This window comes from Perognathus longimembris, chromosome 11 (genome assembly GCF_023159225.1).
Source record: "Perognathus longimembris pacificus isolate PPM17 chromosome 11, ASM2315922v1, whole genome shotgun sequence".
In the NCBI taxonomy this organism is placed as follows: Eukaryota; Metazoa; Chordata; class Mammalia; order Rodentia; family Heteromyidae; genus Perognathus; species Perognathus longimembris.
The window spans coordinates 5,090,881-5,117,005 of record NC_063171.1 but is presented as its reverse complement, the minus strand read 5'-3'; the positions used below and the strand labels follow the sequence as shown (position 1 = coordinate 5,117,005).

The 26,125-nt window shown below is 37.4% G+C and overlaps 1 protein-coding gene across 3 annotated transcripts in view; it reads left to right on the top strand.

Moving 5' to 3' along the window:
* Ccdc192 (coiled-coil domain containing 192) overlaps window positions 1–26,125 on the top strand; it is a 226,845-nt gene continuing 200,720 nt past the window's right edge. For 2 of the 3 annotated variants that reach the window (XM_048358139.1, XM_048358141.1), the window contains exon 1: window positions 1–126. In XM_048358139.1, the coding sequence (XP_048214096.1) occupies window positions 38–126 (89 nt within the window). In that variant the 5' untranslated portion in view covers window positions 1–37. Of the gene's footprint in view, window positions 127–5,008; window positions 5,484–26,125 lie in introns of those variants that run through there. The other variant, XR_007212656.1, reaches the window with a different exon arrangement.

Sequence of the window (26,125 nt, the reverse complement as noted above, 5' to 3'; positions counted from 1 at the left end):
AGGTTATAGGCCATAGCTTAGAGAGGGAAGGTTTTCTATGCAGGAAATGCCTTTGGAGATGTGTCCACAATGGCTGCAGCCCATCAGATCTCACTGGAGGGTCCAGTGGAGTGTCTTGTCTGTATGGTCAGTTAATTTTCCCCCTCCAGACAGATGCTCTCCTTTGTTAGTCACTTTCCATTGCTTTGATAAAATACTTAGGATAAGTTTATAAGGAGGAAAGCTTTCTTTGGGCTCATTACTTGGACCTGTGGCAGCCCAGTGCAGGAGCATATAGCAGAGGAGATGTGTTCAATTCATGGTTGCTGGGAAGCAAAAAGATCTCAAATCCCCCTTCAACGACACATTTGATTGAGCTGATCTCCTCCATCTCTTAAAAGATGCCACTTCCTCCTGATAGCACCCTGAGCAGGCCGCCCAGCCTTCCATATCTTGGTCCTGAAAGGTTATTTAAGATTCCTTTTGCCCTGTGAAGTAGCAGCTTGCCTCCTTGGGGGTAGGGGTGGAGGGAGTTATAAAACCTTCCTTTGTTTACTTTTGTGGGTAATTTTAATTTAAGAGGTGAAAATTTCCAAACACAGCAAGGCCACATGGAGTGATTTGTGCATTCGTTCATCAACATACATTAATGACTACCCAGTGAGTATCAAACACCAGAGTAGGTATTGTTAGTTTTGCAGAAATAAAAAAGAATGCTTCCTTTTAAAGAGTATACATTCTAGTTGGACTTTTTAAAAGTTCAACTTTGTTGATAATCAGTAAGCTAACTTGAAGAACAACTTGAAGAAAGTATAACTTGAACTAACTAATAACTTGAAGAAACTAACATTTTGATTCATTTTACCTGAGATAGCTTTAGGCTTGATTTCTATTTGAACTTTGTAGAAACAAAGTTGTTCATTATTAGTTTTTCAGAGAAGATAATTTCAGGCATTTCACAGAATTCACCAAACTATAATACACAAAAAAGTGATACTGAAATGTGCAAATGTTTTGAGTGAGACTCTCAGATCCCACAACTGCACCAAGTTTCACTTCTGGAAATGTCTTTAAGATGAATTTAAAGAAAATGTTTGGATTTGGACTAATTAAAAAACCATACTTTCTAGAGGAACAAATGAATTAAATGATGAATGCAAAGAATAGCTTGGTTATTCAGGAACTTTGCCCCTCTAAAAACTCGTGCTGTAGTCTAATGGGGTCAGGGGGGAGGCAGGCTGCAGTCAGGTGCACTGGTCTGTGAACAGTAGTTACCCTGCCTCAAACTTTGGGATAAATTGAGGACAGGAGCTATTTGTAATCAACATTAATTACCTTATATTTCCTACCCAACACACTGCCTTACATACTACAAATATACAAGAATTACTTGTTGCATAGCATTGAAATGAAGCAAGTTAAGTCAAACTTCTAAATACCTATCTACTTATCTCCATGGCTGCGAAGCACTGGCTGTGCTGTGGCTCTGAATGTCTGAATGTCACAGGGAGTCTGTTCCCACCTTCTCTTTCTCTCTATCCTTTCTCATTTAAAGAAATGTCTGGTAGCCTTTGGTGACAGAATTGTGTGTGTGTGTGTGTTTGTGTGTGTGTGTGTGTGTGCGTGCAGGAATTTTCCAGTGAACAATTTTTCATTTGGAGCTGAATTTACTCTTTAACTTTCTTTTGAGTTTTATATAAACATACTTAAAAATAGAAATACATTGATGATTTTGTCCTTTCTAAGTTAACCCCGTGTATGAGACGCGTGACATTCCTGCAGTTTCTAAAGCACTCTCCTCTCCCCTGCAGTTCCAAATGGAATTTAGTATAATAAACATTTACTTCATAAACATACTGGAACAGAAGAATTGGGGTGATGGATTGTTTTACATTTAAACATCCACTAAGAACAACTGATTCTTTTTTTTTTTTTTCAGTTTAACTAGGCTGGATATCCAGTTAGAAGCCTTTCTACACTTAAGTGAACTGGCACCCTTCCTTAATTAAAGAGACTCATGGATTTCCATATGTAATCTTTAAATCCTTGTAGCTTGCTCTCTGCTGTAATTCACTAACTTCTTTCTTCTTGTTAAGGAACGACTTACAAAGAGATAAAATTGTTGTTCAAAAATCAATAACAAGGCAGGTTATGGTGGCTCCCATCTGCAGTCTTAGCTATTCAGGAGCCGAAGATTAGGAGGACTGTAGCTCTGAAAACCCTTTTAACTGACAGCTGGGTGCAATGACACAAGCTTGTTGTTCCAGCTATGTGAGAGGCAGAGATCAGGAGGATTATGGTACCCAGATTGGTATAAGCAAAATAAATGTGTGACACTTCATCTTAATGGAGGAGGCTAATGGCCATGGTCCCCACCTATTATCTCAGCTACTGTAGTATGTATACAACAGTAAGTTGGCATTCCAAATACTGGTTTGGGCAAAGAGAACCTATCTCAAAATAACTAGTGCAATAAAAGAGGTAGAAGTGTGGCTTAGCAGTAGAACACCCTTATAGCAATTACAAGACTAAGTTTAAACACCATCACTACCAAAATGAAAACACTTCAACAACAAACCTGGAAATAATCATTATGGAAAGTTTTTTTATTTTTGTTTTTTTATTCTGCTTTTCTGGTGCCAGTTCTAGGCCTTGAACTCAGGGCCTAGACACTGTCCCTGAGATTTTTTTGCTCAAGACTAGCTCTCTACCACTTAAGCCAGAGCTCCACTTCCAGCTTTTTTGGTAGTTAATTGGAGATAAGAGTCTCATGGAAATTTCTGCTGGCACTGGCTTCAAACTGCAATCCTTAGTTGTTAGACTTCTGAGTTGCTAGGATTACAGGTATGAGCCACCACTGCCCAGATAGGAAGCCTTTGGTTCAAGCAAGTTAAAACACAATACGCCATGGGTGATGACTTTTAACGTTTTCATGCATTGTAGATTTAATGAATAAATCTCTGAATTTTATCTGTGTTTCTTTTGTTCAATTATTTATTGTCCATACATACATGGAGAACTTCCTATTTGGAAAGGTTTTCGCTGGATATATGTTCTATCAGCTTCATTATTTTCAACCTACTTGAAATCTAGTGGGGGATGGTAGTGAGAGCATGGGCAAGCAACAGATGGACTAATGGGCTCCTGCTTGTTTGAAATCATGGAATGTATGTCATTTGTCTTAGGTCTTGATGAAAAGAGAGAATTTCAATCTGTTAAACCAGAAAATAAAGAAAAGTGAATGATGGTATTGGATAACATACGAGTAGAAAGTAGCAGGTGTGGGATCTGATCACCATTGGCAACTAGAGTTCCAGGATTTACTTCATGAGCTCCAGGACCTTAGGGTCCTTGTTCACCAGAGGTGGAGCCAGGTCAGTTAAGCTCCAACTTCCCTTTCATGTCTCCAGTATTGTGACTGTATAGATTGCATTCTGCATAGGAACCTGGGCAAAGACATGGAAATAGCATGAACATTCATGAAATGAGCTGTTGTGTAGGGTTCATGTTGAAAGAAATAATAGTAGGGTTTAGTCTTGAATATTAAACTTAGTAAATTATTGTGAAAGGCATTAATAAGCAAAACAAGATCTGATTTTTAAAATATTATTTGATTTTAGCTTAGAAGAGCAACACTCTTGGAGTTTATGTTGTCCTTTCTCTGAAATTCAGAAAATAGTATTGAATAATAGTATGACATAGAATTGGGCTGGGAATGTGGCTTAGTGGTAGAGTGCTTGCCTAGCATTCATGAAGCCCTGGGTTCGATTCCTCAGTACCATATACACAGAAAAACCTGGAAGCGCACTGTCAAGTGGTAGAGTGCTAGCCTAGAGCAAAAGAAGCTCAGAGACAGTGCCCAGGCACCAGGATTGGCCATACATGTATAGAATAGTTTTGCTTTTCTCCCCTTTGTATTTCTAGTTGCTCCAATAGATTTGCTCCAAAAAGAAAAAAAAAGTTTAGCAACTTCTTCCTTTTCTCAGAGAGAAACAAGTCTCAATGGTGGGTAAAATTCTGGCATTTGAGATCTTTTAAGACACACTGCTATTAATCTTGGCATCTCAGTGGAGGAGATGACAAATAAGACAAAAAGGCCCTTCAGCATCAAGAACTCCTTTTGCTCCTGTTTGTTACATAGTTGCTGGATCTTGTCAACAGATAGGTGGCTTTGGAAATACATAAAAGAAGTTATATTCTTCCAGATTATAAAATTTTTGTAAAGGTCACCTTTCTCTGAGCTAGACTTGATCAAGTCAAAGCAGAAGGATACCACACAACACCCTTTTCTCCTCTCACCCTCCTTGACACGGTTGCATCTTGCTTTGCATTTTTTCACTGTTCTTAAAGCATTGTAGATTTCACTTGAAGGGACAAAAAGGTGGGACTGTAGTAGTTTTGATCTTTTTCTGATGGACAGAGAAGTAATTGGTTATTTCTTTTTGTGTATAGAGGGGTTTGATTTGAAATTTTCATTGATTAGATAAATTTAGAGATAGAATGCAGTGTAGATAAGGAGACTGGAGCAGGAGTTTGTACAGATGGAGAAAGCTGCTAAGATGCATTGTAGAATCTTGAAGTGGGCCAGGAATGGTAGCCTGCCTGTAATCCCAGTCCTTGGGAGGAAGAGGATTGGAGAATGCAGGCCAACCTTGGCCACATAGTGAGATCCAGCCAAGGTTGACATACATACATAGTGAGAGCCTGTCTCAAAAAACATGAAGAAAAAGAAAAAAAGAAATGATGATAGTAAGATTGGAATGGTACAAGTATAAGAAATGTTAAAAGAGAGAACAATACTGTGCAATAAAATGAAAAGCTAAGAAGAAATGAAATTTAAAATTTCCTATAGTACCATTAAAACAAGACAAATAGAAACAAGAAAAAAATTTTTTATAATGCATCTTGTTTTACTCAGTATATCCATTTCCACCATGTAATCAGTGGGAAAAGGCATTAGTGGAATATTCTGTGCTCTTCCATACCCATCTTTAACATTTAGTGTGCACTTTGCATGGTGAGGTCTCAGTCCAGGTAGCAAGGCCTCCATAGCCACATGTGGCTAGTGGCTGCCATATAGTTCAGCACTCCTCCTGAATGATGAAGCAAATCGTGCAAGCACTGGGACCTGGAAGAAGGGAGTAAGAGAAGCTGAGACTTGGTCCTAAAGGAGGAGAGAAGCTTCTTTATGAAAACTAGAAATATCAGAAATGAATGTAATTGATAATGAATGATAGCAAGTAATGATTTCATCCACTTGACTGAATGGGGCCACTGGAACACACGTTAGGGGAAATTCTTGTAAAGGTACAAGTAGAATTTTACATGGAAAATCCAACTCTGAATGCGGACACACTTGTGGAAGCATATTCTATGGAAGTGAAAATTCCATGATGCTATTCGATGTGGTTCAAGAACAGGCACAGCAAAAAGCCTGATTCCTGTCACTGAAGGGAATAATCAGAGCCTGGGCATGGAACCAGATCTAGCAGTGCCTGAGGGAGGAACAGTGGAGCTGATGTCTACCCAGAATTCAGAAGGCACAAAGGTCTGGAAAGAAATGGAAACGCAAAAAGAAAATTATGTGTAATAATAGCCAAGTAATGGAATCAACTGGATTGCCATCCATCAACATCTGAGTGGAAAAAGAAAATGCAGTATATGGATACAGTGATCACTCAGTCAAAAGGAAGAACAAAATTATTTGCAGGAAAATTAGAGATTATCATGTTAAGTAAAATAAGCCAAACTCAGAACAATAAATATTGCATGTTTTCTTTCATATGCAGAATCGAGATTTTTTTTTAAGAGATGAAAATAGAAGGAAAATGATTCGGAGGGATGGGGTATAAATGGGAATAGAGAGGAGCCCCAGGGAGGATAATGAGGTTAAAAATAATCAAATTATGGAGTATACATTGTATGAAGATGCCACAGGGTCCCCATTACATTATTCACTTAATCAAAAGGAAGAAATGGGTGTTTAAAATTTGAGTTTCACAGTGCTATTAACTCACTAACTTTAGAGAAATTATGCCATCTTTTAGAGTATTTATTTTCTAGCAGAAACAATAAGAGAAACTAACACATTATTTATTATGTACCAGACATTATACTAAAGGATTTGCAAACCATCCTATTTAGTTTTCACAAAGAAGTTCATAAAGCATATTTTAGAAGTTATGCTGAGATAGGTATTAATTAGACTTGATATGGCTTATACTCCACACAGGGTACAGACAGATAAGAAATATGGACAATGGTAGATGTGGCACCATATATATTAAGTGAGTTTCTTCCTTAAACCTCAATAGAGTGGTCTGATTAAAAGGCTGAAATTCATTAGTCCATTCTCCCTGGGGAGAAAGTCATGACTCACTTGACTTCCCCCACCCCCACCCCCTGACACTTTTAGAGGAGAAAAACCAGAGGCAGACACACCAATGTACTCTTCTGGGATTTTCTGGTTTTGGTTTGTTTTGTTTTTTTACTTTCCAATAATCTACCAGGAGAAAAAAATGTCCCAATAAGTGATCTTGTCTTTAGTCAGTTAGATTAGTTGGGAGAGATAAAGCGTGATGGGGCAGGGTGGAGACAGGCAATCAAATCTAAACCTTTTCCTGGGGCCTCCAAGAAGTTCTACTGTCCCTTTTACAAACAAGGAAACGGAGACCCAGAAGGTATAAATGACAGAGTGGCAGGACTCAGATTCACAGACAGATCTACCTGATTTCCAAGTCCTTAATAAATGAATTCATCAGTTGCAACTAGTGTCTTAGGCTTCTGTCAGAGCTTCATTAGGAAGCAAAATTTCCACCAATGTATCTGAAGTCAAACCATGGACAACTCTGATACTTTCCACAGCCTTTGCAAATTATTGCTCACTTTATTTCCACAAAACAAGTTAATTTAGTTGTATTACACTGACGTATGAGAACACAGAGTCAAGAGAAATACTGGTATTAGAACTAGGAAATTGAAAGGGAAACCAAAATTGAGAGGCACAGGGTAAAAAAAGACAAACAACTACAAAAGCAATACTTGCAAAACTGTTTGGTGTAAGTGAACTGAACAACTCATGGGGGAAAAGGGAAAGGGAGAGGAGGGAGGGGGGTTTGAGGGACGAGGTAACAAACAGTACAAGAAATGTATTCAATGCCTAATGTATGAAACTGTAACCTCTCTGTACATCAGTTTGATAATAACAATTTGAAAAAAATAAACTGCACATAAACAATATAATTTAAAAATACAAACAGCACATAGTAATAGAGAATGAGAAGGCTATGGTTAGTTTTCTTCTTCATTTCCTGTCATCCCCATTCTCTCCCTCTTATGCATATACATCAACGCATACTACATGCATGCAAGTGTGACTGTATATAAGTGGCATGCACGTAAGTATTCACAGACCTTCTTCAGCATGGTGTTGGCCTCACATCAGTATTAAGATGTTTTGGAGCTCAACATGGTGAAGCACATCCATAATCCTGGCTACCAAAAAGTGTTGACAGGCGGAACATGAACTGGAGGCCAGCCCAGAAAATTGAGACCCTATCTGAAAATCAAAACACAAAAACAAAACTGTGGGGGTTGTTGCTCAACTATATGCACAAGTGTTGGTTCAATCTTCAGTTGTGCAACAAAAATAAATGCAAAGATGTTTGTGACAAACAGATGGGGAGCTGGGAAGTGATAACTGGCAACTTTTAAGTCTGCATTACTAATCCCTGTCAGTCACATTGCTATTGTGGCTGGACTTTAGATTTTTTACTATTCTACTAAAATCATCATTTAGTATCTCAGAAATCATGAGCAGGTCAATACTTACACCAGAAAGACTTTTTTAAAAATTAAAAACAAAACAAAAATTCCCACACTGTACATGGAAAAAATGATTTTTTATTGACATACTTTTGTATACACATTTTTGGTTTATCATTGCTATGGGCAATAGAGAGGAAATTGCTCTGTGATATTATTCCTCAGTGTTTGACAATAAAATCCAAGAAAAATATAGTATTCCTTCAGTACAGTGAGTTATGTGTTTGAAATGAAAATTCCAGTTTCATGGGTTGAAGGCAGTTGTGAATCCTGGGTACTGCTACAAGAAAGCTAAGTTACTAAAACCAGGATAAATCTCTTATGTAAAATTCTCACTGTCCTCTCCAACTTCGATTTTATATAAAATAAAAAGAAAAACAAAATTCCTGGAATTTAAAACATTATTTCGAGTCATAATAAATGGGATTGGTTTGTCACAGGACATTTTAGAACACATAAATGTAGTACTAACTTTCTAATCCTTATTTAAATAATATTACAAGTAATCTTTTTAAATAATTATTTATTATCAAAGTGATGTACAGAGGGGTTACAGTTTCCTACATAAGGCCGTGGGTACATTTCTTGTACTATTTGTTACGTCCTCCCACATTCCCCCCTTCCCCCTCCTCCTTTCCCTTTCCCTCCATGAGTTGTTCAGTTGGTTTACACCAAATGGTTTTGCAAGTATTGCTTTTGGAGTTGTTTGTCTAAAAGCAATCTTTCATATCAATAAATAATCTATTATTTATACATGTAATAATTCTTCAAAAGCAGTTTGTGAATAAATAATGATATCTGAATCATGCTTATATACTCAAACAAGCTAATTATATTTGGGCCCCACATCTTATATCTAGGAGGTCCTTGATACAGTAGACCCAGGTAGAAAATTTTATTTTCCATCTTTTCCTTTACTATTTCATTACAAATGTAGGTATTTTAACAGGCAGCAGTAGTGGTACTTCCCAGATATACTGACAGGAAGTTTATATTAATTTTTTTCTGATATTCTAGTATCAGATTCTTTACAAAGAAAACATTTTTTCTTGGCTCACAGTTTTGGAGCTTCAATGGCATGATGCCAGCATCATACATAGCAGGCTATGTGTGTGAGAGAGACCACAGAGTGAGATAGGAAGCCAGGGAGAGATTGGAGTCTCAGGAAAGCTGCAAATCCCCTTGGGAACACACACCCAATAACCTGAGGACTTCCCATTAGACTCTGTCTCCTTTAGGTTCTGCCCAGACTTTCAACACATGAATCTTAGAGAGACATAGTTAAAGCATATGTAAATAACAGCAAGTGTGTAGTATAGGAATCTCTGTGCAGCCACTTGTGTAACCAAAATATCAGCTTCTTGGAGCAATTGTTCACACTCTACTTTCTTAGGGTCACTTTTCTTTCAGTGTTTAAACAAAAGCTTCATTGACTCCTCTTCCCATCTGCTCTGGTAGTCCAGTATGCTTGCCTGTAGCTCCACAGATTGCTGTTGGGCTTGATTGTTGGGAGAGACATCACTCAAGCTTTTCCCGATCCCTCCTGACTTCCAGCTTTTTCTCTGTTAAATTTCCAAGTTCTTTTCAGCCTTTCACTTCTTATCTGTCAGGCTGTTTTTCTGCTGTCAGGCTGTTTTTCTGAAATATCATTCTGCTTTATTCTGTCTAGACGAACAGAGTCAAATTTCATGAAGGACTTGGGAGCCCCAAACAAGATCATATAAAAATGCAGTATATTTGATGTCATCTCATGCTCATTCTTAGACAGCTTGCTGGTAAAAGTCACTTGAAGGTTTTCATGCAGTTAATTCATCACTAGTCATTTGAATTCAGCTGAATGCCATGTATTTGGATTCTCCTAACTTCTTTCAACTCGTCCCTTTTCTCTTCAGTTTGTTGTAAAGTATTTTATCTGTCCTTTTGAGTGAGATAATATTATCAAGAATGGACAAACATGTCCTGACTTCCAAGCCTCTGTTATCTCTAGTACTAACATACTTCTGGATGTGACTTTTTTTTGTGGTGAAGTAATCACTTTACAAAGAGTGATACATACTGCAAATATTACAGAAGAAATAGTATATTTAAGGACTGCTTCAAAATAATCTAGGGAAGAGGAGTAGGTAGAAGCAGAGGTGAAAAAAATATAGGCCATGGGTTGATGTGCCTAATATTGACCATGAGTTGAGTGCAGTAGCTCACAGATATAATCCTAGCTATTCAGGAAGCTGAGATCTGAAGACCAAGATTCAACACCAATCCAGGCATTAAAAAGTCCATGAGAGGGCTGGGGATATAGCCTAGTGGCAAGAGTGCCTGCCTCGGATACACGAGGCCCTAGGTTCAATTCCCCAGCACCACATATACAGAAAACGGCCAGAAGTGGCGCTGTGGCTCAAGTGGCAGAGTGCTAGCCTTGAGCGGGAACAAGCCAGGGACAGTGCTCAGGCCCTGAGTCCAAGGCCCAGGACTGGCAAAAAAAAAAAAAAAAAAAAAAAGTCCATGAGACTCCATTTCTACAAAAACTAGCAAAAAGTTGAGCTTGAGCTTGAGAGATGTGGCTTAAGAACAAGGAAGGAAGGGAGGGAGGGAGGGAGGAAGAGAGGGAGGGAAGGAGGGAAGGAGGGAGAGAGGAAAGGAGGGAGAGAGGGAGGGAGGGAGAGAGCAAGCAAGCAAGCTCATCTAAGCAACCTAGCTGAGTAACTATAAAGCCCTGAGTTCAAACCTTGCTACTGTAGATAGATGAATAGATAGATAGACGGGCAGACGGACAGACAGACAGACAGATAGATAGACAGATAGATAGCTAGATACCATAAGTGTTAAAGTTAATAAAGAATATACATGGAGTCAACCATGTTTTCTACTTTTCTTTCATATATGCTTAACTATTCTTTAATAGTAAATTGATTTTTTCTCTTTGATGTATAGAATCTACAATTCAACAATGTAGTATAATACATATTACAAATATAATAATTATATGGTAATATAGATATATTTACTACACATCTAAGAGATGAGAAGATGAAAGCTTGAAGGGTGAAAGGAAATATTGTATAAAAGGTAAACTTAAGGGCACATTGGAGATATTTTAAGTAAGACAGATGTAGTTATTACAAACACATTAGTTTTTTTTTTTGTTTTTTTAGTGGAGGAGAGATTGTACCAAAACTTAGTGACTAAAAGCAATTAACATTTATTATCCCAAAATGATGTGTCAAAAATCTGGGCACCATTCAGGCAGTTTCCTTTGGATCAAGATGTGGTGTTTTTCTTTTCTTTTCTTTCTTTCTTTCTTTTTTTTTTTTTTTTTTTTACAAGGTTGCAATGAAGTTGCTGGCTGTGACTCAAATAATCTCAAAGCCCAATTAGATAAATGTCTATCTCCAACCATATTTATTTAGCCATTGGCAAATCTCAATGCTTACTGACTGTTAGTTAGACATATGTTCTCTGCCCTGACTCTCTCTACCAGGCAACTCCACAACCTGGCAGAGGTTTCCCCTAGAGAAAGACTTAGAGAGCAGAATCCTGATATAGCTATCTCTTTCCAGAATCTTGCCATACCCAAGAAAACATTAAAAATTCTTGGATTGGGTCTCTAGTCCTAGTAATACTTCTCCATAACATTTATTAATCAACTCAGGCTGTCATAGTAATATGACACTAGTTGGGTGCTTGGGCCCACCCTCATCCATGTATAACTCTGGGACTTGTAGTTCAGAGAGGGTAATTCTGGGAAATGTAATTCAGCCTATCCAAGGCAACACATTAAAAACAACAAAAAACAAACAAACCGTATTACAAGTGAATAACATGGCCACATTGTACAGGTGAGAAATAAGGACCAACCTAAGTAACTTTGGAAAGCAGACTTTTGAAAGCTTATTGTTATTATTAAAGGAGTTACACTTTTGAAGAATTATTATTATGGTTATTATTGGAGGTTCAACACTAGTGTTTGAACTCAGGACCTTGCACTTGCTTGACTGGCACTCTATGATGTGAGCCATATGCTTCTGGTTCTGCTGGTTACCAGGTGATGGAATCTAGCTGACTTTTCTGACTGACCTCAAACCATAATCCTCCAGATCTCAGCATCCTGAGCAGCTAGTATTACAAGTGTGAGTCACTGACACTTTGCTTGAAAAGTGTTTATGCCTAGAAACTGTAAGGCTTAAGGCAAAACAAAACAAATCTGTATAAACTTGATGCCAAAGTTAGTAGATTTGCTTTTCAAATATATATATAGAGATATATCTAAATATATCTATACCTATAATATATATATATATATATATTTGGGCAGCCTGGGAAGGCAAGTCCATGTGATCCTTAATTTTAACCATCACCAAGATAGCAATGGAGCTGTGGCCCAAGTGGTAAAGTACCAGCCTAAGGGACAGCACCCAGGCCTTAAAATCACCCCAGTACACACACACACACACACACACACACACACACACACACACACACACACACACACACACACAGAATTTTGAAACTAATCGAAGAAAATAAGTGAATACATGTACAATAACCATTTAAACTTCACATCATTAAAACAAATAAGCGAATATACTTAGAATCACGTGAGCCATGATTCTAAGGAATTCTAAAGGAATTCTACCTGAAAAAGCTAGGAAAGATGAACGAGCATTGGAAACTGGGGCATTCAGCTGGACTTAGGGTATAAATAGATAAGTGTACATGGAAATGTGTTTGCACATATGTAAGGAAGGATGGAAATTGTTAGAAATGAAATTTTAAAAATGAATGTTTAGCAAACCTCACAATAATATTTGTTCAGGTAAGAACTGCCAATGGATATTAAACTTAGTATGGGGAAAGTAGGATGCGAAACAGGATGTTTATTTATATAGTCTTAGTGTCTCCCTACAAGATACTAGTTTGAAAGAGGAAACAGCAACTTGAGTGGAGAAGATGTCAGCTGAGTCAGATGCAAAGGTTGATATAGCTAGAAACAAGACACATAGACACCACATATCTCACAACATCATACTATCCTGCAATTATACAATAACAAGGGCAGAGTATCGTATCTTTGATATTTTAGCTAAAAAATGTACAGGGAATTTAATCATGCAGAAACATCAGAAACATCTCACTGAAGAGACACTCAACAGAGTAACTAGCCAACAGTTGAAAGACAAAGTCTGAGGAACTACCTTGGATTGGAGGAGACAAAGGAGAGCTGCAGCTGATTTAGCTAGAAAGGTTTCTCAGTAGTTGCAATGTTGCTATTTGGGGTCCAGTGGTCCTGAGCCACAGCATTGTTTTCTGTAATTCCAATATATTGTCTAACTTGTAGCTTTCATCATGTGTAGAAATATCATCATACTTTAGGTCAACTCATTTTTAGAATACGTTAATTTTTCTGGGTTCCTAGTTTGTTGTCAAGTTATGTACATCTTTCTTGGTGCCTTTCCTCCCTTTCCTTCTCCCGGGTCTGATTGTGTTGGAGGAATGGGATCTTGGCAATGCTGGTTACTTCCAAAGCCTGCAATCTTGTTGAGAAGGAAGCCATTTACATCTCAGTTTTGATGTCATGTGGTCTGATGCTGACATTCTTTGAGCGTGAACTGATCTGCTTTGATTTTTCACGTACATCTTATACATTTCCACCTGCCAAGGTGCATATAATTTGGAATTATAATTTGGAATATTGGCATATAATTTGGAATTAGCCTCTGCCTCAAGCTGATCTGCTTAGAAGCATGTGATACAGACAAAGCCGCAGGCTGTTACTCTGCATCTCCCTTTGTCCAGTCTTCAGGCTTCTTTTAGCCTTCCTTTCCATGTCCTAAATTCTTCTCCCCTCTCCCCCTTGAAACTCAGGATTCAAGGATCCTCAGAAGCATCCTGTATCCACACCATCTCTCCCCCTCTTTTTTGGCAATGTTTGCTCTTTTTTTCTGGCAAATTGCAACTTACAGTTAATTCCTTGAGCCCAAACCGGACTAGTGAGGACTTTGTCTACAATACCCTGTTGTTTTTCCCCATGAAGGTGCAAGGAACTTCTTCATTTTCAGTGTGGGGTAAATGTGATCACCCAAAGACAGACAAAAGTCTGCTCACACCTGTAATCCTAGCTACTCAGGAGGCTGAGATCTGAGGATTGTGGTTCAAAGCCAGCCCAGGCAGGAAAGTCTGTGAGACTCTTATCTCCAATTAAACACCAAAAAGCCAGAAATAGAACTACGGCATAGTGGTAGGTGCCAATCTTGAGCAGAAAAGCTAAAGGACAGCACCCGAGCCATGTTCAAGCCCCAGTACAGATATGTACAACAACAACAAAAAAGTCTACATATTCTGATTTTCTTCTCAATTTGCTTTTTTTTTTTTTTTTAACAAAACAGATGTATTTTCTATGGTAGCTATTGAGGAAAACAGTGGATGGTGAAGTATCACCATATTGCTTCTCCTCTCAAGTCATTGTTATCAGGAATGATAAAGGCATTAAGCCTTTTGAATTTACATGCAAACAATTTGAAGTCATTGCTCTCCAGTTGAACAGAGCACTGGTCTCATAGTTGAATGATATACACACATTTGAAATGCAACATGTAATGGGCACAGGAAGAGGGGGAAGACAAACTGATATTTCAAATTATTTCCCTGATGAGGCAATCATTTCAAAGCTTAATAAGTCTTCTGATGGAGATTTTCCTTCCACATAGGCTTTTAGTGTTGTTTGTGGTATGCACTACTAGAAAGGATTTTAGGGGCCCATATGGTATTCTGATAAAGCACATCCTAGTTCTCAGTGGATTCATTTTCTGACGTAATTCACTTTATATTCATTCCCTGTACTGCAGTCTCACTGGACCACTGGGGCCATCCCTTCCTTTTCTTTCATAGATCTTTTCCATGAAGTCATTCTCTTCATGGCTTCTTTCCCAAGCATCTTCCTTCTTCAACGAACTAGGATTTTGTTCTTTCTGCCTCAAGTTGCACAGTATTGTCTCGTGTTGTTAATTTTACTTTCCCCTGTAAGAAAAATGCCATTAGAATGTAGTGATCATGATATATATTCCTTTTATATTATGTGCCTAGAATAGTGCTGACACATAAGTACTAAATACTGTTTCCTTGTTTGGTATTCTACATCAGAAAAAGAAACACAAAAATCTAAGCACTCTTTTAAGTTATTTTCTAGGCTGCAATAACTTTAATTTCTTTTTTCCAGAAACATGAAAAGATTCTGAAAAACTAAAAAAAATCAATGAACTTGTTTTTCTAAATTTTTACCATATGATTTATGATAAAATGATGAGCATAGAGCTAATATGCTATGAAAAGTGCCAGGCAAATAGTCTGCATTGTTTCTGTGTAGTCACTATCATTCCTAGTTCCTAGCACACTGTGCTGTTTTTAACCAGTCCTCCCTCAAAGTTCTCTCTAAAGAAAGAGGTATAAAATATGCACAGAGAAACAAAGAGAGTTGGGGATGTGGCTCAAGTGGCAAACTCCTGCCTTGGAAGCATGAGGCCCTGAGTTCAAATCCAGTACTCTCAAAAATAAGTTGAAAAAAAAAGACTAGTCCAGCCTGAATACAGAGATCAAAAGAATAACTATATATTACTAATATTAATTATAAAAGCAATTTCCCTGAATGCTTTTCTTAAATAAAGGTAAATCTGCTAAACATACCATTGGATAAACAAAAATTAATGTTTACATCCTTTAAAGAATAATATAATTTTTATTACTATTCCATTGTTTTACCTAACCAATTACACTTTGATTTTTGTCAATATTTCATTCATCTATTCATTTATTTAACAATTACTAAGCACATACCACTCACTAGGTATTGAGATTATAATAACTTCTGCCATTGAAGAACTTAGACATTTTAATTTTACTTCAATTAAGTGATTTAATTTTCTATGTAAGAAAATGAAAAACTGAAAAATGAATTTTTGAGGCAACTTGTAGGCTTCCTAAATGGCTCCATTTCTATAAACACTTTTAATAATTTTATGATGAGCATATTTAAAAGTTATAAAATGAATTACATTTTTCTAAAAGTAAATATTTTAATTTGAGTTCTAAGTATGCATCAGCTTTTTTATTTCTGGCAGAGAAAATACTTTGGAATGGTATTGAAAGAAGTAGCTTAATCATTTCTACTTTTGAAGGCAAAGGCCACATGTAAGACTCTGAAAGAGAACAGTGCCGAAAGTTCACTTCTGGCTCACTGAGCTAAGAATCAAGTGTTATACTTTAATATTAGCACTTGGCAGATAAACAGTAGCAGTCTCCAGGGGAGATGATCCTGCCTGGCTATCATATGACTGTGCGTGAGAGGATGAGACTACATGCAGCTGTTGACAGGCAGAGGAAAGTAAATATTTATGCCAGCAATGTACATACTTTCATGCTGTCTCTTCTGTTAACCCAGTCCATAAACAGGTATTTTAGGCTCCCTCCACAAGTCTTATTCTGTAGGAAGGTTAGGAAGAGCTCTGTAGAGATAAATATATCAGATATCTAATTCTTCTTTGGATAACTTAACTGAGCCCCACCCAATGTTCTTTGTGGTCAGTCTGTTATTTGACCAGATCAAAATATTCCCTGCACCTCTGTTCATGTCAGCATTCTCTGCTGTTGAACATAGTGTTTCTCTTCCAAACATAGATCATATTACTCTGTATTAGGAATGGCCTGATATCCTATATTCATTCATGTGGACAAATAAAATATAGACCTAGGAAAATGAAATAGGCCTTTCACAGTTCCATCTTCCAAGCTGTTCCTGAAGGCATGGTGTACAGTGATGCAATGAACTTCCTATTCCCCTTACTTGAAATGACATGTCAGTTGCCAATCCTATTTCCAGAATTCAAAAGTGACCAACAGAATACACCCCTTATTGCAAAGTGGAATAGCCTTGTAGCTTAGCACTTTTTCACTTCAAAGCTGAACAAGATATTTTCAAACAGCATTCTCATTAAAGGAGATATTTACAAGCTGGCTTTGATTCACCATTGCCTTTGATTCTTAGAATTCTCAGTTAGGTCTTGGTCGGGATAGTTGAGTAAAACCCATTATCATTTTCTTGGTGTAGATAAAAAGTTCTAGTTAATTAAATTGCATCTAGGAAGAGGAACCATTTCAATTATTTTTTAACTGTGATAAATTAACAAAACTTCATTTTAATCATCACATTAAATGAGTCATGACTGAATGCTGAGCTACCTGAAATATAACTGAATGAGGAAAATAATACCACTGGAAGGAGACTGAAGAAAAAAGGAATTTTGCCTGAATTCATAATTATTTCATTAGGATGTTTGGTGAAAGTATTGAAATAGAAAGATTCAGGCACACACATATATGTATACACACACACACATACACACACACATATATATATATTAAACACTACATAACATACAATGAATGAGTGAGAGTACCAGGAGTCTCAGAAATTCATCTCTGAAACTGTAAAATGAGAAGAAATTCCTTTCAAAATCTCCCAGTATATCTCTTTAGATAGAAAGAAGTATAGTTATCTTAGGCCTGCCCTTCAGAACCCATTTTTCTTCTAGCCATAGAATAGAATTTAATAATCACTTGCTCCAAATGATGCCAGAGGGTATGATAGAAGGTGGAAATGAATCAATGTTTGATGGCCAATGTTGGGAATATTACACTTATGTAGTGGATATCTGTTTTAAGAAACTCATTGAGTTTAATTAGGGTTTAATTGTGTGGGTCAGAAATATATGCACTCAAAACATTCAAGGAAAATAAACGATATTGTACTATACTTTCAAATATTCTATAAGTTTGAAACTCTTACAAAACAAAGATTAAATCCATTCATTTAAGAGTCAACAAGGCCAATATGGTGGATCCTTTGGAACTCAGGTTCACTGTGTGGATAATAAGGAGAGTAGCTGAGATTCATGAACCTCAGGCCCAGTTATACTGTAGTCTAATAGCTAGTTCCAAGGGAGATATTAAAATGAGAGAGAGAGCACTTACTGCTTTTCTCTTGCTCTGTAACAAATTGATAATCCTGGTTGCTTAAAATCTCACATTTTCCAAGCCAGAAGTTTGGGACAAGGTAACTGAGTTTTTTGCTGAGGGTAGAAATTTGTGTCAGCTCACCACATTGTCACCTGGAGCTCAGGGTCCAGGCCTATTATGAGCAGAATTCAGATACTTGTGTAAGACTGAAGCCCCTAACTTCTCCCTGGCTGGCATCTGGGGACTGTCTTAGCACCTAAAGAATGCCATCAGGCCCTTGCCCTGTGGTGTTTGTCATCTCAATCTCTGATAGGGAGAATTTCCTTCACATCAAATTCTTCTCAGGTACTGAGTCTGCCTTTTCTATTCTTCACAAAACTATACTTGAGAAAAAGTGCATGTGATTAGGTTAGGCTACCTATAACATTTCTTTATTTCCACTTGACCAGCACTTTAACTACATCAATTGTCACCATGACCACTTCTTTGCCATATACCAAAATCATAGAAGTTACACAAGAGAATAAACACAGTGAGGGTCATTTAGGCCTACTACAGGACAGATAAGAGACATGATGTGAGTCTTCTATCAAACAATATATATTTTAAAAAGAAAAGAAGGGGTCAGTCTGCCTCTCTGATCCATGAAATGGAGCCTGGGAAACCCTGGGCTTTGGTTTCTGTCATCTTGAGCAATGACATTATTTGACTTGTCTTTGTTGGTATAAGAGCAGGCTCTATTGTGTTTCTGATTTTCTGTTGTATCTTTAGCATGTAGCCCAATGCCTGACATACTGTAGACATTCAAAAATGAGGACTTGAAGGAAAAACAATGAGTGAATGATTACATAGGATAGCCAAAGATCTATTTTTTTACTTAAGAAAGCAAAGTCTTCAATACTGCTCCCTCAGTGAGTCATTCTTCCAGAACAAGTCAGGCAAAGGAGAAAACCAACAGTTCATTTCCAGGTCTTTTTTTGATGGATGATATTTGGGTATTTATAGAATAGTAGAGGTTTTTGTTTATTAAGTTTAATTTGCTAGGAAGGCCTGGAACATATTCATTTATCAATGGAACTTAATACATTTATAAAGATCTTATAGTGGTATGCTGTTCCAATTAACAGATTATTAAGATGAAAGCCCACAACATTCTCATGAAAGAGTATAGAAGGAAATTGTTTAGATGATGATTTTGGAAATAGCTTTATTGATTTTTATTATGATAAAAATAGGCTATTGGTCAAAAATAGAAAAACAAAGAAGAAGCTGAAGAAGAAAATAGAGATCATCAATGATGCTATTTGTCAAAGGTGATTGCTATGAATATTTAGAATGAGTCTTTTCTGATATTTCCCTCGGCAGCCTTGGCCTGTAGTGCACCAGCAGGTATACATGCAATCTACATGAATAGACCTATGTGGCTTTTATAAGACTGCTTATTTTATTTGAAAAAAATATATTACACATAAAATTTTAGGATAAGAAGCATAAATATGAATGACATTTTTGTACAGGACTTTTTATTTTGTAGTTTTCACAATATTTCTTTTAAACAACTTGTCCTGGCAGACTAAATAAGATGCTGTTTTTCTAGGAGCCTAGCACATCAGTCTTTGAATGCTGGCTTACTAACTGTGCTGTTTCTAGTGGTTCTGTAACCAGCAAAAACTATTCACTGTTTCACTCATACTAATGATATATACCCAAGTACCATTAGTGTTAGTGGCAAGGGTATTATCAAATCACACGATGAGATTTTCTTTTCTGATTTTTCTGTACCAAAGAACACAAAAACACAATAATCTTCCCCCCTGGAAAAAATTCTCTTTAATCTCTTAGTTTTTGGAAACAGCTTTTAGAAACCCTTAGAAACTCCTTTTTTTTTTCTTAAAATATCAAGAAAGACCAAATGGCAGTCAGCAGCCATTTGAATCTTAAATCAGTAGACAGTAGGTTTACCACTAAATACTTAGCTTTATTCCTATCTATACTCAATATTGTATTAAAGTTGATATAAGGCAAAGTGTACATTTTAAAATAACAAATGGTTAAAGCTGCTACCAGTGGCTCACGCCTATAGCCCTAGCTACCCAGGAGGCTGAGATCTTAGGATGATGTTCCAAAGTCAGCCTGAACTGGAATGTCCCTGAGACTCCTTTCTCTAACCTGCAAAATGCCAGAAAGGGAGGTGTGGCTCATGTGGTACAGTACCAGCCTTGATCAAGAAAGCTAATGGAGGGGCTGGGGATATGGCCTAGTGGCAAGAGTGCCTGCCTCATATACATGAGGCCCTGGGTTCGATTCCCCAGCACCACATATACAGAAAATGGCCAGAAGTGGCGCTGTGGCTCAAGTGGCAGAGTGCTAGCCTTGAGCAAAAAAGAAGCCAGGGACAGTGCTCAGGCCCAGAGTCCAGTCCCCAGGACTGGCCAAAAAAAAAAAAAAAGAAAACTAATGGATAGTGCTCATGCCCTGAGTTCAAGCCCTAGTACCAGCATGCGTGCACGCGCGCACACACACACACACACACACACACACCCCAAATAATTAGTGGATTCTTAAGAATTAACCTTCCAGAAAAATTCAGTAATTTTGCTAGTAACAATAAATCATGGCATCTTCTAAATACATTCTTAGACCAAGTTCAACTGATATTTAAAGGCTTGAGGAAAGTAGCTTAGCTATTAGACAACCTTCACCTAGCCTATCTAGCATTACAAATCAACTCAGAAAAACATTTGCTTTGCTTTGAGGCAAGCTGTCAATCTGGGTCACTATTTCTCTTATGATTTGGATCTGTGTGTCTCCAAAATTTAGCTAACAGAGTTGCTTGTTTGCTTCATTTCTTTCTTTGTTTGTTTCTTTCTTTCTCTCTCTTTCTCTCTTTCTCTCTCTCACTTTCTTTCCCTCTCTCCCTCCCTCCCTCCCTTCCCCCCTTGGGATTTTTGAAGATCCATTATCTGTGATACCTCAGTGTGAGAATGATGTTTGTTGTTGGTTTTAATGTTATCAAGAGTCAAGTGAAAGCCCTTCCCATGGTGGCAGTAACAAAGAGGTTTCATGGCTGACCTGATTCATCTGCCCTGTGTAGAATGCCAGCAGGATCACTCAGGAATTCAAGACACACCAGAGAGAAACCAAACATGATAGCTTATTTGGGGAATCATCCTGTCATGAGGATGTATTTTATTGTAGAAGCAGCCCCAGAAATACCCCTTTTTATTGAGCTGTCTCTTGATTAAAGGGACAGGTGATGTCTGATACACAGAGACTGGGTTTCTCTTGACAAGGTTGTCTTATTATTGTCCATATTTTTCTTATCACGAGGAAGAAATTTTATTGTTCAATATTTGTTTCTTCTCTGTTTCTAGCAGCAGAGATTGAGTGATCCTGAAAGGCTTGGCTCGTTCATTCTAGAAATTACAAACAGTAAATCCTTATAATAGTATTTCTGTCACGTTTATCATCTAACAATGGGCTTTTGAAGGAGACACGGCTTTGGAACTGCTATTCCTTCACATTTTTAAATGTATAATCTCTATACTTATGGTAACACTGACCAAAAATTATTTAGTAAGTGAAATGTAAAAATTCATTGCTATATGTTCATCCAAATGCATACGTGAAAGCAAATAATGTTATATTGTGATTAAAATTAAGAATGTTTATTAGAGTAAGTTAAAGTGCTTTTTCATTTTCTTGAATAATGTACTTTCCTTTGCCAATAATTGTCATTCAATACTAGGATTTGTTGTTTGTGTAACTTACTTTGGCAATATGAATCACAATGATTCTGTATAAATGGTAAGGAATGAGTGTGATATATTAAAAGTTAGGTGGGTAGGCCTATCTTCCTTCTTTCTAGAACTTCACACTGCCTGAGTTGCTCTTAGATGAAGGAAGCATCTCACAAATGTCTCAGAGAATAATAAAGTAGCCATCACCATGTTCTCTAGACAGGCTCTGATTCCCTGAATAAGGTGCATCATGTCTGCCATGAGCTTCCCCGACCCCATCTGATGTAGTCTGGATGTTCCTAATTAACACTGGAAACTGACAAAAGAACTTCATCAGTTTATTCAGTTAAGAAATACTTTTTGCCTCATTCAAAACTGTCATACAGGGGCTGGGAATATGGCCTAGTGGTCGAGTGATCACCTTGTATACATGAAGCCCTGGGTTCGATTCCTCAGCACCACATATATAGAAAAAGCCGGAAGTGGTGCTGTGGTTCAAGTGGTAGAGTGCTATCCTTGAGCAAAAAGAAGCCAGGAACAGTGCTCAGGCCCTAAGTTCAAGCCCCAGGACTGGCAAAAAAACAAAAGGAAACAAAACTGTCACACATTCAACTTCTCCAAGACTAAATTTCCTCTCAGGCATAGATTGCAGATTAATTCCTTCCCCTCAAAAGGAATTACAAAATCTGTTTCCTCAATATTTTTAAATTATGTAAGATGACCTTATTTTAAAAATAATTTCAACTTCGTGGCTCTAAGAAAAATAGTGTGCGTTACTGAAACAAGCTTCTAAAAGAAACATTTCTCCAGGCTGTGGCTGTTAATTCACAATGATCATTATGTCCCACATGGCAAGACAAGGCCCTACCCTGAGTAAGTCCAGAGAGGTGATTAACCTTGAAGCACTCTGAACTTCTGAACATTTCAGCTACAGTCAGCAAAGTATCTTTATGACTTGACAACTCTGAGTGGACTTTTCTGTTACTTGTAAATGAAAGTATCCTACACAGTTCAAAGTCCATCAAAATATCTTCAATAGGTTAGCTGTGAGCTATGAGAAAGTTCTAGTACAGCACATAACATTTGGGAGAAATACCTCCTTAGGATTCCCTACTGTTTCCTCATTTGTTTTTACTTATTTGACACTAGATTCTCTACTGAAAGAATAACAAAATTATTGAAGAAATAAAAATTTGGTATTTGGAAAAATTTAATTTTCTAGCTAATGAATCTCTAAGAAATTTATTTTTTTTTCCAAATTTTTATTATCAAACTGATGTATAGAGAGGTTACAGTTTCATACGTTAGGCATTGGATACATTTCTTGTAGTTTGTTACCTCAACCCTCATTCCCCCCTCACCCCCTCTCCGTTTCGCTTTCCCCCTATGAGGTGTTCAGTTCACTTACACCAAACAGTTTTGCAAGTATTGCTTTTATAGTTGTTTGTCTTTTTTTACCCTGTGTCTCTCGATTTTGGTATTCCCTTTCAATTTCCTAGTTCTAATACCAGTATAGACAGTTTCCAATATACTCAGATAAGATTACAGAGATAGTGTAGATACAACCACAGGAAGGTGATACAAGAACATCATCAATAGTAGAAGCTACAGATACACATGGGACGTTGAAAGTAGTTACAACTGTGATATAACAATTGTTTCCATAACATGGAGTTCATTTCACTTAGCATCATCTTATGTGATCATAAGGATATAGCTATTGGACTCTTGTTATCCTATGCTGTGACTTGCCTAAACCTGTGCTAATTATTCCCAATAAGGGAGATCATAGAGTCTATGTTTCTTTGGGTCTGGCTGACTTCACTTAGTATAATTTTTTCCAAGTCCTTCCATTTCCTTACAAATGGGGCAATGTCATTCTTTCTGATAGAGGCATAAAATTCCATTATGTATGTGTACCACATTTTCCTGACCCATTCGTCTACTGAGGGGCATCTGGGTTGGTTCCAGATTCTCGCTATGACAAATTGTGCTGTGCTGAACATTGTTGTGCTGGTGGCTTTACTGTGATTTTGTTTGTGGTTTTTTGGATAGATGCCCAAAAGTGGGGTTGCTGGGTCATAGGGGAGTTCTATATTTAGCCTTCTGAGGAATCTCCATACTGCCACATCCCCTCCAGCAATTGTTATTGTTAGTTTTCTTGATATATGACATTCTTACTGGGGTGAGATGGAATCTCAATGTTGTTTTGATTTGCATTTCTTTTATGGCCAGTGATGTAGAGCACTTTTTCATATATCTCTTGGCCATTCTCATTTCCTCATCAGAGAAGTCTTTTTGTAAGTCTTTAGCCCACTTGATGAGGGGGCTATTGGTTCTTCGCTGTTTTGTTTTGGAGGAAGGTAATTTGTTTAGTTCTTCATATACTTTAGATATGAGGCCCTTGTCCATTGAATGGCCAGTAAAGATCTTCTCCCAATCTGTGGGCTTTCTGTTTATCTTGCATACTATGTCCTTTGCCCTGCAGAAGCTCTGCAGTTTGATGCAGTCACATTTGTCCAACCTTTCTTTGATTTGTAGCCTTTCTGGGTCTTTGTTAAGGAAGTTCCATCCTGCACCAAGGAGCCCAAGTGTTTCTCCTACTCCTTCCTTTAGTGTTTTCAGGGTGTCTGTTTTGATTTCGAGGTCTTTGATCCATTTGGAATTGATTTTGGTGCAGGGTGATATATAAGGATCTAGTTTTAGTATGTTGCATGTGTTGAACAAGTTTTGGCAGCACCATTTGTTAAAGAGGCTATCTTTCTTCCAAACTATTGTTTTAGCTCCTTTATCAAAGATTAAGTAGGCGTAGTTCTGTGGGTTCATTTCTGGGTCTTCAATTCTGTCTCATTGGTCTTCAGGCCTGTTCTGGTGCCAATACCAAGCTGTTTTTATTACTACAGCTTTATAATACAGCTTGAAGTTGGGTATTGTAATTCCTCCAGCCCTGTTCTTTCTTCTTAGGATTGTTTTTGCTATTCTGGGTCTTTTATTGTTCCATATGAATTTCTGGATTGCTTCCTTTATTTCATTAAAAAATGGTCTTGGGATATTAATGGGTATTGCATTGAATTTGTAGATAGCTTTTGGCAATATTGCCATTTTGACAATATTAATCCTCCCAATCCAGGAGCATGGGAGGTTTTTCCATTTCCTTAGTTCTGCCTTAATTTCATTTTTCATGTTTTTAAAGTTCTCATCATAGAGGTCTTTCACTTCTTCGGTTAAGGTTATTCCTAGGTATTTTATGTTTTTTGAGTCTATTGCAAAAAGAGTTACTTTCCTGATTTCAGCCTCGGCCTTCGGGTCATTAGCATAGAGAAAGGTCCTTGATTTTTGAGGATTTATTTTATATCCTGCAACTTTGCCAAAGTTTTTCCTTACTGTGGAAGACTTTTATTTGACCTTCGGCTGTAAATGAGAATTTGGCTGGGTACAGTATTCTTGGTTGGTAGTTATTTTTATTTAGTGTTTGGTATACCTCATTCCAGGTTCTCCTTGCTTTCATGGTCTCTGCTGAGAAGTCTGGGGTAATTCTGATTGCTTTTCCCTTATATGTGATTGTTTTCTTCTCCCTAACAGCTTTAAGGATTCTTTCCTTGTACTCTACTGATCCTGTTTTGATCACAATGTGTCGGTGGGACGTCCTATTCTGGTCTGGTCGGTTTGGGGTTCTACATGTTTCTTGTATCTGTATAGGCCTATCCTTCTGGATATTTGGGAAGTTCTCAGCTAATATTCTGTTAAATAGGTTGCCTATCTCATTAACTTCTTTCTCCAAGTTTTTCTCAATACCTATTATCCTTAAATTGGGCTTCTTGATCGTGTCTTGAATCTCCTGTAGCAATCTGTTTTGTTGATTGGACTGGATTTGTATTGATTTTTTATCTTTCTCCATAGATTCTGGGGAATCTTCAGCTGCTGAGATTTGACCCTCTGCTTCAGTTCGTCGGGACTGTAGGCTAGCTACTTGATTTCGAGTCTCTTTTCCTTCTGATTGGTCTTTCCTGATGATTTCCATGTCATCTCTTAGGTCTTGCATGCACTTCTTTACTTCATTAATTTGGTTTTGAGTGCTGTCTCTCTATTCTTTTACCTGAGTAGCTATCTTTTCATTTGACTCTTGAATTTCATTTATCTTTCTATTTGTTGAGGCCATGAAATCATCTATTACTTTATGGAAGGATTGATGTATTAATTCAAACTTTTCATTTAACATGTTTATCAGTAGACTTTGTAGAGCATTTTGAGGGTTCTCTTCTATGTCTTTGATTGACTGCTCTGTTTCCTCATTGTTTTGAGTGGGAGAAAAGACCCCACTGTTTGCTATCTTTCTTGTGTTTCTTCTGCCCATTTGGATTGGGAATGCCAATCTACAAGCACCTGTGAGCACCGTTTAAGACCCAAAGCAGCCCTTACCAAGCACTGTTGTGGAAATCTTATAAGTTCACAATTATATACAGATACCTTGTATACCTGTCCATAAAATTAGATTTGGTGTTCCTAAAGAATACAATTTCAATATAACAACCGATCCTGGGCCCTGTATTCAGTAGTTACTTATTTACTGTTACAAC